The 18,770-nt window shown below is 41.7% G+C and overlaps 4 protein-coding genes across 4 annotated transcripts in view; 2 read left to right on the forward strand and 2 right to left on the reverse strand.

Annotated features, from left to right (window-relative positions):
* PITPNM3 (PITPNM family member 3) overlaps window positions 1-8,144 on the forward strand; it is a 47,005-nt gene extending 38,861 nt beyond the window's left edge. The window contains exon 20 of the mRNA XM_066563621.1: window positions 8,028-8,144. Coding sequence (XP_066419718.1) covers window positions 8,028-8,044 — 17 coding nt within the window. The 3' untranslated portion in view covers window positions 8,045-8,144. The remainder of the gene's footprint in view (window positions 1-8,027) is intronic.
* PIMREG (PICALM interacting mitotic regulator) lies at window positions 243-4,907 on the reverse strand. The gene is made up of 4 exons (XM_066563690.1): window positions 4,611-4,907; window positions 3,474-3,805; window positions 2,640-2,735; window positions 243-556 (listed from the first exon to the last, which is right to left on the reverse strand). The coding sequence occupies exons 1-4, from the start codon at window positions 4,905-4,907 to the stop codon at window positions 430-432; spliced, it is 852 nt and encodes a 283-aa protein (XP_066419787.1). The 3' UTR covers window positions 243-429.
* A 52-nt stretch (window positions 8,145-8,196) lies between the features above and the next one.
* Window positions 8,197-12,178, forward strand: FBXO39 (F-box protein 39). Its single transcript, XM_066563623.1, has 3 exons — window positions 8,197-9,228; window positions 10,002-10,178; window positions 11,218-12,178. The coding sequence occupies exons 1-3, from the start codon at window positions 8,215-8,217 to the stop codon at window positions 11,344-11,346; spliced, it is 1,320 nt and encodes a 439-aa protein (XP_066419720.1). The 5' UTR covers window positions 8,197-8,214; the 3' UTR covers window positions 11,347-12,178.
* Window positions 12,051-17,890, reverse strand: TEKT1 (tektin 1). The gene is made up of 8 exons (XM_066563624.1): window positions 17,727-17,890; window positions 16,377-16,620; window positions 15,838-16,003; window positions 15,500-15,628; window positions 14,924-15,067; window positions 13,484-13,706; window positions 12,706-12,902; window positions 12,051-12,422 (listed from the first exon to the last, which is right to left on the reverse strand). The coding sequence occupies exons 2-8, from the start codon at window positions 16,564-16,566 to the stop codon at window positions 12,263-12,265; spliced, it is 1,209 nt and encodes a 402-aa protein (XP_066419721.1). The 5' UTR covers window positions 16,567-16,620; window positions 17,727-17,890; the 3' UTR covers window positions 12,051-12,262.
* Window positions 17,891-18,770: the final 880 nt, after the last annotated feature.

Raw genomic sequence — 18,770 nt, forward strand, 5'->3', positions numbered from 1 at the left:
TTTCATAATAATAGACCAATCTTTTTTGCATGGAAAGTATTTGTGCTAAATCTCGTGGCTGCTGGATACCAATTTAAGCACTACTCTTACCTAGGATTATCCTTCATAAGTCTATCATAAACCCTTGCTTTGGCCATTCTTACTGGCCAGTTCAGCATCATTTTCTAAGTACTTACTGCCTTATGAAATACGGTTTCAATACAGTTCCCTCATCTCAGCAGGGATAATACACTGTGGTTGGTACTATTTTGATCCTCTCTTTACTAGAAAAGAGAAAGCAAGGAAAGTCCTGAGCTGTTTCATTTAAAAAAAAAGTGTAATGGCTCAAGTAAGTGTATAGAGTGCAGCCTTTCAGGTGCTATTCAGACCTCTCCCTTATATATGCTCATAAACTTGGAAACATGAAAAAATAGTTACAGCCATCTCTGTCTAGGTACCAAGTGCTTGATGGAGTTTCTTAGCTTGCCTTTTAATAGCTTGAGATGGTTTCAGGGATCGATGTACAGACTGTGAATTTCGTGCCGTTAGATAGTAGTAGTTTGATATTGCTTGTTGCCTGAAGAAGAACAACAGGATTACCATTAGCAGCATGAAGTCAGTAGAGTTAATCAACTGGTTATCCCACAAATTGCTGGAAAACAGATGGGAGAAAGGAAGAGGTCTGGTACACTTTCACTGTGTAACTGTTCTAAACACTAGCAAGAAAATATTTTGTTATCTTCAGTGAACATAAATGGCAAGTACACAAATGAAGTACTGTGATATTTTAACTAGCAACAGGAGCATTTCTTGTGATATAATCTAATTCATTAAAATGCAAAACATTAGAACAATACTTTGAATTGGAAACAATCATTTGAGATCAAGATTTGCTTCATCATGAAAAAAATGAAAACGAAGCACTAACATTAAAACTCATGGCAATTGGATACCAGAAGAGAAAGTCTCATGTAAGACTAAAGGCACCTCCAAAAAAGTTCATTTCACAATTATTCCAGTAGGCAACTAGGCAGTAACAGAGCACAGTGTATGCATCTACACATGCAGGAGTACTGGACCAAATTGTGGAAGCAGTACAGATGACTGTTCAAACCGTCAGTCCAGCATTTGAAACTGCTCTCATTTTTCTTGAAAAGTTCAACGAAGTGTCTTGCACCTGTCTTCATTGCTAAAATGGGACATAGTATTCAGGATGTACCTTTCCCTCTAACAAAAAGAACAATTCCAACATAATGGGTGAAGATATTTATTTCACATCCACTTGGGTACAATTGCTGTGTTTAAAAATGCCACCAATACAATTATGAGCTGCTGTTAATTGTGATAGCATAGACTAAACTGCTATGAAAATTCGAGGGATGGAAAAGAAAGGCTGTAAAATCAGACAGCTCAGGATAATGGTTGGTTCTCTCATGCTTTGTGATCATTAGTAACCAGTGAGAACTGAACCTGAGTGACAAAAAGATTAGTACTAGTCATTTTTGGTCTGGAGTGAGAAAAGCTGATGTTTGCATAGGAGGTTCATTGTGAACCCATAAGGACTCACTAATCCACAATTTAGAGGTGAAGTTTTACAACTGCACAATGATCTGCTGTAGCAGAGATGGCCACAGTGAATATGAAGGAAGAACCCTGTGGTTCTACATAATACTGCCTGAAAGAAGCATGAGATAATAAGCCTTTCTCTCTATAAACAGCAGGTTTTCTCCCCACAGATGCATGCAGGCATAGCCAAGGTAAGTAAACAACTACTTTACCTGGTTGCTACAATCTTCAGTTACGAATGAGAGAAACTGTCACATCACTAGCAGATGGGAGAATATTAGGAGTGAGATTTAGTGAACTTTCAGTGGGTATGATAAAATTAACTTGATACAAGTTTTAACCTATAGTTATCTAGACATGGTCCCATTGGTACAAACTTTTGCAATTATCTGAGATGTTAAGCCCTTACCTCTTTGTAAGTAAAGTACTTGATGCTAAACTCTCTTTAGAGAATTTGAGGTGATTGACATTTAGTTATTGAATACTTTACATGGTCTAAGAGAGGAAGAAGTTTAGGGAATCACCCTATGACAAGATTTCTGACCTTTAATTTTTATTTTCTTAATATGTCTAATTCAGAATGACATAACCTTCACAAATGCAGCAGCCTACCACCCTGCGGATTAAACAAGGTGTTTTATAAGAGGTTTCTTCATTTGGGTACCATGGACTGTTTGTTAACATAATGCTACCTAATAAAAGGGTTTTTTTAATGGATGTGCAGACATCAGTGACTGCACCCGTACACTGGAATTTTCCCACCTCCTCCCCCAGTCTGGATTGGCACCTCTTTTACACAAGAGTCAGGGAGGTATTGTTCTCACACAAGGTCAAAGGTAGGCTCCTTCTGATAAAAATCTGACTTCCACAACAAGGAAACTGAAGACAAGTAGAGCATTTGGCAGGTTTTAGAAGCTGCAAATCCAACTGCAGATTTAAACTTCCCAGGTATCTTTAAGAAAAAACGGATATACTACATTACACTTGAAAAAGTTCTGCAACTATTCCTAATCCCGAGTTACAGGGACTACTTGGCCTGCAATTGGCTATGTTCAGGTGGCAGGTAAAGTTGAGGGACACTTAGCAGTATTTACCTCTCTTCTTTCACAATGGCATCATCAAATGCTTGGGAGATACGCTTCAACTGGCAAATCCCTGAGGAGACCAGTTCCAGCTCACAGTCAAACTCTCTGCAAACAGAATAGTCATTGCTACAGATCAAACAGGACAGGCTGACTAGGTGACAGTACTCAAGCCTTCTCCCTGAAGTACCACTCTTGTTACCTCTAGACTTTACCCAGAGAAGTTTAGGGCCGTGGAAATTATACTCTTAATTCCATTGGCCAACTGCTTCACGTCTCCATTCATCCCCCGAACAGCTATCTTCCAACTGAGACATAGGATTCAGGTTCACAAGGCTTGGATTCAACTTCTAGCTTTAACCTTTCTTGTGACTTCGACCAAAAGAAAAACCTGTGTGCACATTATTAAGTATTTCCCTAGCTCCCAACTCTTGATCTAATTTGTGTTTGTTCTTTGAGGCACGAATCTCTCTACATTATATAAAGAACTCCGCATAAGCAGAGGTATTCCTGGTATCTTTGGAATACAAATAGCAGCTTTGGAAAAGTTACAATTAAATCAGAGTGAGATACTGAGCATTTTCCTTTACCCAAAAGGCACCAGCAAAAAGCTCAGGTACGTCTCTAAGAAAAAATTACTTTTTATGTTTCAGCTTTACGCATAGCTCAGTCCCTGTCTATACAGGGAGCTGGAACTACTTTCTTAACTATTCAAGCAGCACACAGCTTCAGGGGAATAGGATAGAAAACTTCATACCTTGCCTTTCACTTTATCAGATACTCTAATCAGTGTAATAAATTTTAAAAAAAAATTTAAAAAAAAGTTTACAAAAGAATGTGACTTACATCTTTCTGCTGGAAGGAACAGGAGATGAATAAGGGCTCTTCAGTGCTGCTGCTCTTCTGGATCTCCGGAGAGAGAAACCATTTTTACCAAGCCAGGATGAGAAATCCCTCCATTCTCTATGTTTTGACACCCTTGTTGGCCCAAGCAAGGCCCTTTTGCAGGACTTTGGAGTGCCTTTGGAACTGGCTGCTGGAGTAACACTCTTATAGCAAGGTGTTTGAGGTGTAGCAGTTCTTTTTTTGGTAGAACTGGTCGCACGGCTTCTGCTGATGGATTCAGCTGGACCGGTCACCATTGAGCGAACTGGGCTTTGGCAAGACTTCTGTATTTTCTGAAAGAAGCATTAGACATGTTAGGCTAAATGAACTCAATTAGCCATGAGTTTGGAACCAGGAGGGCTAGGAATATTTGGGCTGAATTACTAGCTTCCATGTTCGTATCAGGTTTCAACTAACATGAATGCATCTCAACCTCTGTACTCATTTGCATAGGGAATCTCTTGCTTCCCTAACCCTTGACACTCATCAAGGACTTCAGAGCAGGCATTGGACAAAGCTCTTGCTGCTCTTATGCTGGAAAAATTCAGGCTCCACAACACAGAACGCATGCATTTAAAAATCCAAGGTCTGCAAGAAAGGGAAGTGCAAGCTTGAATCTGCTACCCTGCTACCTTGTAGCAGGTTTTGTCAGTCTAAATTTAGATTAACTATAATGAAGAACATGCGAGTAAATAGTATGGGTACAGGAGAATAAATAAAAGAAAAAAAATCCAAAATGCTGCACATTTCTCAGTAACAATTCTTTGCAAATTATGGCAATTTCTACCCAATTTCCTCTGTGTAAAGGCTGTTCTGCCATATATGATTAAATACAGGAGGGGAAAAGCTCTTATAACAAAATAAACTGTTTTCACCTTCCTCCATGTTCTGCCAGATCCATAATTTGCCTGTCTATACTTTAGAAAAAGATATTAAAGATTTTAAAAGTTAGTAGCTATGAGACAAACACTAAGTTGTGCAAGTGTGTGGGAATGGACTCTCTGGAATACAGCACTCAGTACAAAATTCAGAAATCCTAGTACTGGAGTTGAAGCAAAAACTAAACTCTATCTATGTTCTACTGCAAAGACAAAATACCTGGGACACTGTTCCAAAAGCATATTTTGCTGTTCTTTTAATAGTCTGAAGAGTTTGACACCTCTGCCTTGGTTCCAGACTTTCCCTAGTTGGGGTTTTATCAACGCGAAAATTCAACTCGACTGGCTTTAATGGTACCCGTTTCCTTAAAGACATGTGAATGGTATTGAGAGAACTCAGAGAGGCCCTTCTCTTGAATTTATCAGGCACAGGGCTCTCATCCTCATTGAGGTCAGGTAGGAGCCGGTGTTTCCTCCACGCCACTGTTGCTTTGACATTTTGGAGCACAGATGCCATCTTGTTCCAGTTTTTGGTCAACTTTATTTCTAAAACAATGAAAATGAGAGCAAAGCTTAGGCAGAACAAGGTACAAAGCAGTGTAAAAAAAGAGAAATTGAAACTGTTGCAGAATATATTTGGTTACACTTGCCTGAAACAAGAAAACTAGAGCTGAGCAGACTTTTAACTTTTAGTTGGAGTCTTGAAAGAGAACGGGGTTGATTTTTAAGGCTATTTAGGTTTGCTCAAGTCCACCAAGAAGCCTTGTATTGCAATTCCCCTGGAAAACTCTAGTTTGAGAGGTAGAATGCTCTATGAGTGCATTTTTTTGGTTTATATCTCAGATCAATATCTGATATCCCAAATTTTTGCCTTCTTTAATCAAAACAATCTTCCACAGCGAGACAAGTTTACACAGCTGCTATTGTCTCCTGCTGTACTTAGCTGAAGGCTTCTGCTTCAGTCCCAGTTATGATTGTGGATACGTAACTCGTGAAACAGACAGGATTATTACTGGCAAAAGACTTTCGTGAGAAGGGCTAAAATGCTAGTTATCTATATGACATATGATAATTTAAACATATATACTTTCCATTCTTGATTTTCACTTGTTAACGAATCCGATTGAAATGAGAGAGAGCGCCGCTACTGTCCTACGATTACAATGATCTGTTTATTAAACAGGTATTGCACAGGACAGCGCGGTGCCTTCTTTCTTCTGGAGGCCACGGCGCTCTGGGGTAGCCCCCGGCCGGGCCCCTGGACACACCCGGGCCCACGCCTCGTCCGAGCCGCTCTCGCCGCGAGCAGCCCGCTCTGCTGGCACTGGCCGTGCTCCCCGCCGACAGCCGCGGCAGATCCGCCGCGCCGCCACATGGGGCTAACGGGACTGGGCGGGACCAGCCGGTGCTGTTTTTGCGCCTACCGGGACAGCAGCAACAAGCGCGAAAAGTGCCGCCAAAGCCGGAGGAGACGGGCTCGGACAAAGGGAGCCACGACTGGGCCGCTCTGGCAGCTGCTCGGGGCAGTACTCACTCAGCGCGCCGGACGGAACCGGGACCCGGATCGGGACGGAGCCGCCGCCTCCCCGCAGCAGCTCCTCTGTGCGCCGCCACCGCGTTTGAACGCCGCACCGCCCCCTCCGAGCCCCCGGATTGGCGCCGCCGCCGCCCGCCGCAATTGGCTGCGTCCCGCGCGCTGGGCTGCCGTTACTCGGCCGGGCGCGCGCGGCGCAGCCGGCGGTGAGGGAGCGGCCCGCGCCGGCTGAGGGGAATGTCCGGCCCAGCGGCGCAACCGCAGGGGCTGCGCTGCGCCCCCGCCCGCCCGCGGCTCGGGCGCCTTCGCGGATCTCGGCCCAGAGGTCCGCGTCAGCTGGACGAGTAAAAGGACTCGGGCTGGGTTGCCCCCTTGGGTATCCAAGCCACACCTCCTGTTACTTCTGGTAATTATCGGTCAAAGTCTTAGAAGGTTTTTGTTTGCTTTTACTCCACGGGCTTCTGCAGCTCTTGCTGGAGGAGACAGCTAATGTAACTGTCCGTATGGGATCGTAAACCCTCCGGGATGCCCTATGCCCTCTGAAGCAAAGAGGGCCAAGGGCAAAGGACGTAATATGTTCAGCAGTGGGGGATTTTATTTTGTTTTGGTTTTTTTTTTTTCTTACCCGAGTGGCAAACAAGACATGCAAAACGTTCATTTATCTTGAAATTACTTCTGCCTGAAAAAAAAAATTGCTCTAGAAAGAACTGTAGCAGCGTTTTTTTCCCAAAGATTTGTTTTCCCCCCACCAAGTTAAACTCGGAGCTGACAGCTAGAACACCTCCTTAACTAAGACTTCGCTTATAGTGATGGAAAAGCCAACCCAACACCGCAGGATACCTCTTGAATCACACCACTGGCTTATAAACAAATATACCTTTTACAGATTCATAAGAACTCTGGTTTTAAAAAAGTTCCACATGATGGTGTTTGTCCTGCTTTGTATTCACACACTAATATTGATGAGTACAGTGTAATAAACATCCTTTGTTAACAGACGTGTTTCTATGTATTACAGCCCTATATTCTGTTCTGCTTTCCTCTGTCCATTGCCTTCAGGGCTTCAAGGTAGCTGAAGTATTAGACCTCTTCCCCTGTGTTCTCCCCACTCTCTATAGCAAAAGTTTCAGGTTCTTCTCACTAGCAAACTGGAGCTTCAGCCATCATATTTTAAGACTTGATTTGGATTTTTGGAAATTGATCTAGAGACCTCCTAAATGACTAATAGTTCTGCAAAACAAAGAGCTCTTCTTGGGGGTGCTAAATAAGAGAGAGAGTGAGAGAGACAGGTAGTAATCAGACCACATGATCAGTTTCTAAGGGTTTTATTGATAGCTGGGGGTGTGGGTTGGTACTTTGAATGGCAAGAGTGGGCAGAAGAATCCCTAAGAATAGAAACGGTGCTAATTGAAAAGAGTATGTGTACAGGCAGAGAGATTCTATGTGACATAAGAACTGTAGGCAAAAAGACAAACAGCAGACTGAAGCTTAATTGTGCTATCAACCTGTCCTTTCATGCCTGTTTATACAATTAAAATAGAAATATCTGAGCTTTTGGAGTTGTAAACAGACTCTCAGGGATCTGCATGTTTTCTTCTTCTTATGGTGCACTTCTTGTTTTCATCCATTTCAACTTTTTTTATCCAGCCTTAATCTAAGGTAGGGTACTGATTGTCATGGAATGGTACCCCAGAAGACTATGAAAAGTCATTAGTGCTAATTTTGCACTGATGGTCCTGTTCCATGTATATGTATACTGTAAATGTATACAGCCCAAAGAACTGAGTACTTTTAAATGCTAGGCATCAGATCACAGACCATGATCAATTTAATTGCAGCTGATGCCAACCAAAGGTTTTGCAGACGATGTGGCTACTGTCACAGCATTTCACAGAATCACAGAATTTCTGGGTTGGAAGAGACCTTTAAGATCATCGAGTCCAACCCATGTTCTAACACTTCAACTAGATCATGGCACCAAGTGCCATTTGATACCATTTCACTGTTTAGCTAGACTGAAGGTGAAGGCCCAAAAGTTAAAATATGTGTCCTGTGTTTGTACTGTGATTGTTCTTCACTCTTTGTTTTTTTCTTTTGATTTAGGTAAGACTATACTTTAGACTCAAGGGCTTGTTTGACAGCTGGAGTACAGAGGTTGTTAGTTTTGATTGTGAAGAAACAAACTTTCATCCATTTGTTTAGAAGCCTATTATGTTGGGATTGGCAAGAAATCTACCCACAGCTTTCTGCATGTTGGTTTGATTTAAGATCCAGAAGAGAAGTCCTCTCAATGGAAGATGAGAGTGAACCCGAGCAAAGCTTCTGGGCCTATCTACCTGATGTCTGTCTGAGGCATGTCTTCCATTGGTTAGATGACAGAGACAGATCTCGGGCTGCCTTGGTCTGTAAAAAATGGAGGTGTGCCATGCAGTCTGGATCTCTCTGGAGATGCAGAACCATCACCTTTTATGGCCAACCATCAAGGACACGCACACTGGAGTTTCAAAGTGCACTGTGGTATACCAAGAAATTTGGCAAGTATTTGAAGCACCTTGAGATCAAGTTATCGAATCCTTACAATACTCCCTTTATCAAAAAATTTCAAGTGATTATGAGAGGTCTTCTTTCACACCTGGGTAAGTGTAATAGTCACCTAGTATCCCTGAGCATCAAGTACCTAGAATTAGACTGCTTGATCTGGAGAAATGTGGTTAGGGCTCAGTTTATCAAGAATTTATCTGCCTTCCTGAAAAGAATGAGCAATCAACTTGATTATCTTAACTTAAAAGGAGCAAGAATAACTTTGGAAGAAGGCTGTGAGCTTCTGAATTCTCTAAGCAGTTTGACAAATAGAAGCTTTATATCTGAAATCAATATTGAGGATTTCTTCAGTCTCCATCTTTCTGTCTACAGCAGTGCCTTGTTCCACCAAACTATGTCTAAGTTCCACAGGCTGACCATCCTGACTTTTAATTACAACTGCATCTCTGATGAACTGCTGGACATCCTACGTGAGCGCAGCTCTCATTCCCTGTGCACCTTGAATATCAAGTGTCATATCCATGACCCTCATGGGCAAGTGGTCTCAGGAATGTCATGGGCAAACTTGGCCAAGAGAGCCCCAAAACTGAATGTGAACTTCTTCTTTGAAAGAGTCATGAAGCATGATCACCTAGCTAGGATCCTGCTAGAGGAGATCCCAGTTAGGAGCATCAGCCTACGGAGCTGTTATTTTAGTGACCCAGACTGGACAATGAGACCTACTCTCACCAACCTTCTCCCAGCTTACTGGCATGGTCTGCAGGTAAGGGAAACAATAGACACACCCTACTGCAGTATCACAAAGCTCTGCAAAGCAATCATGTAGGCCTTCTGCAGAACAGCAGTCAGCAACAGAAGTTCCCGACCGCTTTGGTTTTACATTCAGAGGGCAGTTTTCATAAGTAATTTCAGTGTTTCATCCATAATGTTGTCAATGAAATTATCCTTGTCCAGTTATAACCCTCCATAATGCTATCAGGCTGCTCTATTTTGGCAATACACAAATGTCCTATAGCATATCTAAATTAACTAGTGCCCATGTCAAAGCACTTCGGTGTCACAAGGGATGTGTCATCAAAGGTTTGCAACAGCTGACCCTCGTAAGTGAGCATCAGGTCTTTGCACGCCAGAGGGAAACAAGTGGCCTTACACCTGATGGCTGCTGACAGCTTTCTGTAAGTCCTGTTTCCATTGCAGAGTTGCAAATAAACACCATAAACACCATGTAAAGCTTTCTAGAAACCATCATTGGCTCTACTCTTGTCTCTGGAATAATTTTCATTATGTCAGATAAGATCATGGTATGACTCTAGGTGCAGCGTTTTCTAACTTCATAAGGGTCACCCCCTCTTAACAGGAGAGTGATTTACTGTAGCACATACACTGCTGTCATAATGCAAAACAGATTGTCAGCTAATATCAAGGTAGAAAATTGATCTGACTTTTTTTTGTTAACTTGGAAAACTATTTGTTGAATTCTAGTTACTGCATGCAACATCTGTTTAGTAGTACTAACAGTGTTCATTTTTTTCCAAGAAATTAACACTTGAATTAAACAATGACCATGAGTTGCTGGACAATGAGCTGCTACAGCTTATTTTATCATGCAAGAGGTTGTTATTTCTGAAAGTCTGGGCATTTCTAAGTGTCAGCTTTATGGAGAGGCTGCTACAAAACCGCGCAGAAAGGAAATGCATTTTGACTACCATAAAGGTAAGACTTTGTGCTTCAAAACTCCCATTCCCATTCTTGCTCCTATACCCAAAGGTCCCCATGCCCAAGCAAAGATCACTTACAGAAATGTTAATCTAACTATCTTCCCTATGTTATGCCTTAGTACCAAAAAAAGGAGGCTTTCCAACCCTACTTAGCCACATACAGATACTATAGAAGTTTATTGTGAAGTCCTGAAAATTCCAGAAGCCCTTCCTAGACTGGCACTCCCTCTGTCACCTCCAGTTCAAGCCCTCTCCCACTTCCAGGGTTTGTCAGTTACCTCTCGGGCTCAGTGCTTATGTCTATAACCAAGGAAGGTGGCTATAGACATAATAGCCAAGGAAGGTGGACTGAATCCCACTAAACTGCAAAAATACAAACACATTACACCTTTTAGGGGTCCTGTGTTGAACTGGGGCCAAGCCGCAACTGTAGCTGGTGTAAACCATGCTGACATGCTACTTTCTGTGCTACAATCTGAATTCTGTAGGTCCTTACATATCTGTGCAGATCCCAGGGATGCATCAATTCTGGGGGTAAAAAGAACCTTGTTCTTCCTGTCTGAGTCAGCACAGGCAGACAGCAGGGACAACCACAAAACCACAGCTAAAAGACAAAGAGTAAATTTACTTCCCTTCTTTTGCTCACTAAGGCATCCCCAAAGCAACGCCCAGGCAGACACACACAAGTGGAGATGGAGGCACAGTTAAACTCGCTCCGTGCCAGAGGATCACTGGCTGGCATTCATACTGGCTTATCAAGGGCTATTCCCATCTGCAAGGTCACCTGAGTGATTTACAATCCTTCTTGCTAGTCTTCCACTATTTAACCTGTTCCTCCCAACACCTCCCAAAAATTCTTTGTCAGGAGATGATGTTTTCAGTCAGCTGGGAGCGGGAAGAGAGTAAAGATTCTATTCCAATTCAAGGAATTTTTCTTCTCTAGATTCCTAGTCACAGATGCTTCTTGTTGCCATGAGCTGTAATGGGTTGAGCTCCCTATATCTGAGAGACATGACTTCTATTTGTGCATACAGGTCAGGATTTATACGGCCCAAGACGACAGCACTGAGGAGGAGCGGCTGCTGGCTGATATTTACAGGAAATTCAAGTACCTGATTGACTCAGAACTTAATTATTTTGTCATCACCTACCCAATGGTATAAACTACAGGAAGAGAACACCCAGTGACATCTGCATTAATGGATCCTTTGGAGTGCTTTAGTAGGGGATTTGAATTTTGACAGCAGTGCTTCCAAAAGGGAGTTGTCATTCCAGCAAGTGAGAAGCAAGGGACAATTTTAAACTCCATGCATTAAAATGTTGGACTTGGGAACTGGACTCTTTTGTCTCCAGCATTATATATTCTTTCCCTTGCTTTGGTTTTCCTTGCCAGAACCAAAGGAAGCAGTGATCCCTTTTCTACCCTTACAGGCATCTCTGATAAAAAATAAGACCCTCCCCTTTTTTCAGCACTTCTCATTGCAGAGCTTCAAACACTTTACCACTGAAGCCCATCTCATTGTTTCCATTTTACGAATAGGGGAACTTAGGCATGGGGTGAGCAAGTGATTTTCCCAAAGTCAGCCTTGACTTGATCTCGATTCAGATGCAGACAGGTGCACTATCTAGTTATCGGTTAGGTCCTGTTAAGTTGGCCATACTGTCTAGTTCTTAGCAGCAGATGCTAAGATAAAAACAAAACATCGCATGGCCAGTCCTGAGAGACACCCCTCCCACTTGCCCAGCTGTCCAATAAGTGATTTATGAGGACACTCCTGCTCTGGCTTCCACACAGTTGCCTTTTGACACCTTTCAATGGCAAAACATATCATTAGTTACACACGAGAGAAACATGGAAGAAGGGGCATTTCTCATTATTCTGAATTTTATTGCCAAGTGGAAGATTTCATCAAACATTTTAGAGCATAGATAGTTCTGAAACAGCTGTAAGTACTAGGTCTGTTTTAATTACCTTGTGCAACTAGACAGCATTGAGCCAAGCCAATAAATTTGGAAGCTTGGAAATAAAATTTCAGCAGGAACTGCTTCTTTGGAGCACAATCTCCGAGTATAATGACTTCAGTAATTGTTTATGCAAACAGACTCTCTCATTTGCATGCACAGCACTTCATCAATGTACAGTGTGTTCTCCTTGACCTTGATCTCTTCCTCCAAGGAAAGCTGGCGGCGGCTAAGGCCTTTCAGCTCTGTCTGAGCCTGTACCAATGCATCCTTTAATCTAACAGGGAAAACAGATGCAGGTATTAGTTGAAAACACATGGGTAGGGGTTTTTTTCTCACAAGGGTTAGGAATTCTGAGCAAGAAAGATGGAAAGGGATTCACAGAGACAATATCCATTGTCTTCCCTTAAAGTCTATCCATTAACTTCCTTTAAAGTGTCCTGCCCTTAAGAGAAAAGCAATTCCCAGCTTTTCAGGGAGAATAGTTGGGACCCGTTGTTATGCTAATACATTAAATTAACCAATACCACAGATTTTCCTCTTGCATAATTTCCACTTGCCTTTGAATATTTTTGGTAATCTCTTGAACTTCACCCATCAGGCTGCTGTGCACCGTGTCATAACACAGTTCCATATTGGGGCGATGGTTCCTCGCTTCCAAGCGGGTTTGAGCCACTTTCACAGGTGCTTCCTTATCAGTGATTGCTTTCTTTAAGGCTGCAATGTTCTTCTCCTGTGAGGCAGTCTCATCCATCACCTTAACAAATCCAACAATGAAATTCTGCACACTGCCTCTTACAATGTGTGAATCCATCATCATCTACTTTAATAGTTGCAACAATCACAGTAGCACTCAATATGTTGTTATTTCATCAAATAATATTTTGCAAAGCTTAGCCAGGAGTATGATTCCTTCATTGGAAAGCAGATGACACGGTTCTGGGTAAATCCAGAAATTTATGCTCAGGAATTAATATTTTTTAATATTAAAACTCAGTTTTCATGTGTCAAATTTTGAGCATATTGACCCTGCTGTTATCAGGCTCTTACATCACAATCTCGAAAAAGCTATAGGAGCCTCATGCAATTAAAAATCACAAGAAAAATCCTGTCTTTACTGATGGCTACAGCAACATTTAGATTGAATGAGTGACTCCAGAAATTCGTCTCTTTGGTGGTGCACACAGAGCTAAGAAAAAAAATCTAAAATTACTTTTATGGAGAAGGGAACAAAAAGGAAAATATGGCAGATAAGTGCAACCCACTGGATTGGGTAAACTGGTAGATAACCGAAGCCTTGTGTTTCCACTTTTTCACTGACTGTCCCCTATGACTTACCATTGCAAGAAGTGTCTCTAGCTTGTGCTTGGCATCCTTGACTTCCTTCACCCTATTTCTAAAAGCATTATTCACCATCTCACAATGCTTGCGCATGTCATTTGCTATCTGTGAGAGGATGCCATCGATAAGTGCCTTCAGTGCCAAAGAATTGTTTCGCTGCTTGTCAGCCTTTTCAACATTTATATTTGTGAAATCTATCCAGTCCTCAGGGCTAACAAAACTGAAAGAGAATCAAAATAAGAGGTCACCAACAGACAGCAGCAGGCCCTCTATGACTTCATAAATCTGTAATTGTGCCACAAAATCAAGAACAAAGCAGCACTTTTAACTGCATGTCCCAGTAAGTGCCATATGTCCAGGGAGTGCTACAGATACAAAAGAAAGACTCTGTCACAATCATTTTGTAATGAAGTAGATGAGAGTCCAATGAAAACAGATTTGCTAGAGAGATAGAGGAGCCTTGCTGTTACTTTCCCCCGGCAAAGGGGAACTTATGACTTAACATGGCGGGAAACACACATAATAATCAATATTTCTTAGAACATCTTTCATTAATAAAGCTGTTACTATTAATAGCAGGCAACTATTTACACAACACGTTCACTTATTCTCTCACAGAGTTCACCTATACGACACTTACAGTACCTGCCTGGAACAACAGTTGAGAAGCCCAGCCCCAGGAGGTAATCCCCAGAATTAGAGGGTTATGCTTGTGCAGCTTTGCCTTGCAGGCGGGTGTTTGAGAAGTTCTTCAGAGGCTTCGTTCCTTGTTTCATTGGGTGAATATATAAAGTTGTAATTGTCATTTGCACATAGCAGGCAACACCATCCTGGGTGTGGTCTGAGTTACATAACCAGTTTTAAGTGCTGGCAGCAGGAGCTGTCAGCCTCTTGGTGTTGCAAGTTTGCCAGCTGTTACATAGCAACAGTAATTTTAGGAGGCTCTTGCACATACTGCTGTCCTAGTACAGTTCCTCTTTTCAGCCCATTTTTCTGTGGTAGCTATTTTTGCATTTAAACCTTTCACACTAACTAACCCATGAGGAACGGGCACATTTGACAGCTTAATGTCCGAGTCAGAAAGTGACTAGACACCTCATGGGTCCCAGTCCAGCATTCTCCCCACTGGGACACCCCGGGAGAGGAAAGAAGTTAAGATCAGTAATCTATTCTGTGTTTAAGCAATATGTGAAATTCTTCCTTAGCTAACTGTGAGCCTCAAAAACTTTTTAAAAAACTGCAGTTCACTGGGAGCATAATTATTGTGGTTTATTTCACAGACATATTACACAGATACAGAAGTGATGGACAGAAGTATAAGAATAAGATGGCAAAAAGATAAAGCCTGTTTTACACAAAACTAATCTTGCTGTTACTGGGATAGCCCATATTATCTGTATAATTATCATATGTTTGTTGAACTAAAGAACCACTTACTTTCCTTCTAGTTTCATTGCATTATCAGCATATATAATATGAGGAGTGTCGTTTGTCAAGCTAGCACAGTAATCATCAATCGTCAAAGCTGTGAATTTGTCCTTCAGATCCATGTCCAGGTCATATTTTGCTGAACGGTTTCGTCTAGGAGAAAAAACAACCAAAACTCTAAGACCATGTGTAGGCATTCACAGGTGTCCTTAATATGCATGCATACATGCATTAGGTAATTAAAATGCTGTTACAGAAATCGTCGTGTAAGAACTCTTAGTTGTCAAGTCACAAAATCTACAGTATGAAGCTGCCTTTTTAGAAATTGATGGTACAATTCTCATTGAAATTAAAGGCACAGGACTGGATCATGAGAAGACCAAGGATCAAGTGCAAGTACTTTGTATTCTACAAGCAGAACCTCTCACCACTACTGATTGAGTGGTATGAATTAGGACTGACCTCCTGCTAGTGTTTAGCATTGAAGATAACTTAGGACCTGTGTTCAGCCTGACAACTTCTCAGTATTATGGCTGTCTTAACTTTCATCTAATTAGTGTTCTGTTATGCTCTCTGCCTCTGCACCTGATTTGCTCATTTGTTTGTTCCAATGTACGTTCAAGTAAAGCAATAATCCCCTGGAGGACTTCAACTTCCTTCAGCAGCTGCTGTTCCACTTCATCATGCACCAAGTCAATCCCAACTCGCCTCTGCCTACATGAAAAAAGGAAAAACCATCAGCCACATTGTTCAAATGCCTGCATCGAACAGAAGATGATAAAGTTCCACTTTCCTCAGTGCTGTAACACCTAAATCAGACTGTGACTTCGCTGTAAAGAGAGGTGGGCCTTTAGTTTGCAGTCTTTTTTCTTATTTGTTAAAGGTTCATTACCTAGACTTTTTTTGTCTCCTTGAATGCTCACCTGTACAGGAGACACTTTTGGGCAACGACAAGGGGCTCTTTGCAACCCTCCAAAGCTCTCTCCAGCCTATTCTTGAAAGTCAACAAAATCTCTGTCTCATGAACAATTTGTTCTAGCTTGTTATCTAATTCTTGCTTCCAGAATTTTATCTCTTCCCGTCTCTGTTCTGTAGAATCAAAATAACAAACATGTATTATTATGGGCCCATTTTATGAGCAAGGGGACTGCAGCTCAGGTCTTAGGTATGGCTAAAAATAGACTTATTCTATAGTGGAGTACCTGTAGTGCTGTGGGCTGTGTGGAAACAGTTTAGCAACCCTGTGTCAGGAGGTTTGGTTAAGAGAGCTTTTCGTGTGTTTTGTTATAAAAATAAAGAGTCTGCCTCAAAATATTTTATAAAATATTTTTGATTTTTTCATTACATTAACAAGCATGGCATTGACATATACTCCTATTCATTATCAACTAATTTGCTAAGTCCTTCTTGAAAATATAGCTCAAATAAAACATTTTGACCCTTGCAGAAGACATGGGATTACCTAATTTCTTGTTGACATCACTTTGGGTTTTTTGAGTTGTCTTTTCTATTTCATCCACCAGCCTCCAACTCTCAGCTATCATGCATTCTGACCTGGATTTCTGGGACTCTGTACTGGCACACTGCACCTTGTTTGCAGTGTACCATTCTGAGGGATGAAGTTTAGATGGATCTTGCAACAGCCTGGCCATTGTTATTTGGAAAGTTTCTGGATATAATGCAGGTCAGTTTTTGGAATATCAAACCTGAAAACAGAAATAGCATTATATTTGGCTGCCAAAGCAAGAAGGGGAGAAGACAGGTCTATAAGGATGAGAAATATTTTGTTCTTTTTACCTGCAAAATGACACTGATATGAAAGAGTTTTTTCTCAAAGTTCCCCAAGTCTTTGCTGATGAGTAGGGAAGAATGTGCTGATATGTTTGGAGTGAGAGAATGAAGAAACAGAAGAATTTGTGAGGGGACTTTATGAGGAGAGAAATGGATCTGACAGGAAAGGATGGACTATGCAATAGGAAGGAGAAGAGAAAGGAGACCTGTGGAGAAAGATGGAATTACTAAACAAGCAATCACAGAAAACAAAAGAAAAAAGTGAACAAACGTAAAAGATAAATAGCCTCAGAGAGGTTGGAGAAGCAAACACTTTTCAATAATATGATTGGAGAAATGGATAAAATCTAGACTATAAAAAGAAATGTAACCACAGAATTATTAGTGTTGGAAAAGACCTGTAAGATCATTGAGTCCAACTGTTAAAACAGAACAGCTGTATTCACCACTAAACCATATCCTTAAGTTCTAAATTCACATGCCTTTTGAACACATCCAGGGATGAGAATTCCACCACTTCCCAGGGCAGGCTGTTCCAATGCTTGATTAGGTGATTCTTTTTCTAATGATGATTAGGGAAAAAAAAAACCTAAACAAAAATAAACCAAAAACACCCCCCCCCCCAAAAAAAAAAAAAAAACCAACCAAAAAACCAACCATACAACCACACAACCAACAAAACAGAACACCAAACCCCAAAACCACAAATCAAAATCGGACCTGAAAAGCTGAAGGCAAATGAGGATATGGGAAAGTCCAGAAAGGATTAAAGAAGAAGAACAAAGCATACTGAGGAGACTTGGAGACTTGTTTAGTGGAGGGTGAAACCAATGCCCCGAATTTGCACAAAGTAGTTTGATTATAAATTTTCCTATTGCAGTATGCTCATCCAGTGTTCCTGAGACAGTTCGTGAGCACAAATGCATACAACTGCGCAGCAACACACAGCTCTGCCCACACTCCATTCAGCACAGCCACCCTTAAATCGACTTCCTTCGCCCTCACACACTTCTCGACTGACCTCCATCCTCGACTGGAGTTCAAAGCCTGGCAAAGTGCCACGTCCTCAGCTCCCCTTCCCTAGGAAGGTGTTTCAGCCTCAGAGACCCCTCAAGAGTCTCTCAGCCTCCTCAGCAGCAGCACAGGTTCTTTTTAAATGTGTGACTCAATACTGCAGGAGGCGGCTCGAACTGCGCGGAAGGCAAACAAACTGGCTGCTGTGGGAACTAGCGCAGCTACCTCTGCCAGCAGCTTGGTGCTGTGGCACCGGCTGGAGGAGGCACAGCACACACAAGTCCGTGGTGCTTCATTTCACCCCCTTCCTGTTAAGATTTATCGGGAAAGAAACCCACGTGTTCGCTGTACATTATTTTTTTCATAGTTCCCAGAGCTGTGGACAGTAATTCTGAATTGATTTGTTGTAGAAATGCATAAAGATTGTGAAACAAATGAGAGGCGTGTTAAGTATCCAGCTATCTAAAATGTCAGTCGTGAAATATCCTTAGTAGTATGCTCTATCTTTATGTCGACAATATTCTTTCCTGGGAGAAAATATTCTGGGAGCCAGACAGAAGAGATGAAGGAGATAAAGAGCTTGACATTAGACGGTACAATTGTGTCCCCTCCGTATGGCTCTGCTATGGTTTAGATAGATCAGTTTCTCTGAGTGAAACCCGACAATGTTCCAAAAGATCACAAAATGATAAAGAAGTAACATTACTCAAAAAAAAAAAAAAAAAAAAAAAGAACAGCTGTCATGTTTCTGAAAACGTGCTCAGTCACCTTGAAAGCTGAGGAAACAAACTCCCAGTGGTGGTTTTCCACGACGTTATTGTGGGACCCGTGGGACTTCATGCTGTTTTGTTCTGAAAACCCAGTATCTCATGCTGTCCTGACCCAGATTGTAGCGACACTGCCACAAATTAAAGTTACAAACCACAAATCCATTCATCAATGTCAGCTACCGTAAGACAATTTCCTTTCAACCTGTTAATATGAAATTTACAACCCATCCTGCAATATGAACTTTACGACCAAAGAAACCCTTTGGTTTTACCTCAGATGG

Source organism: Molothrus aeneus, chromosome 20, assembly GCF_037042795.1.
Source record: "Molothrus aeneus isolate 106 chromosome 20, BPBGC_Maene_1.0, whole genome shotgun sequence".
NCBI classification, from domain to species: Eukaryota; Metazoa; Chordata; class Aves; order Passeriformes; family Icteridae; genus Molothrus; species Molothrus aeneus.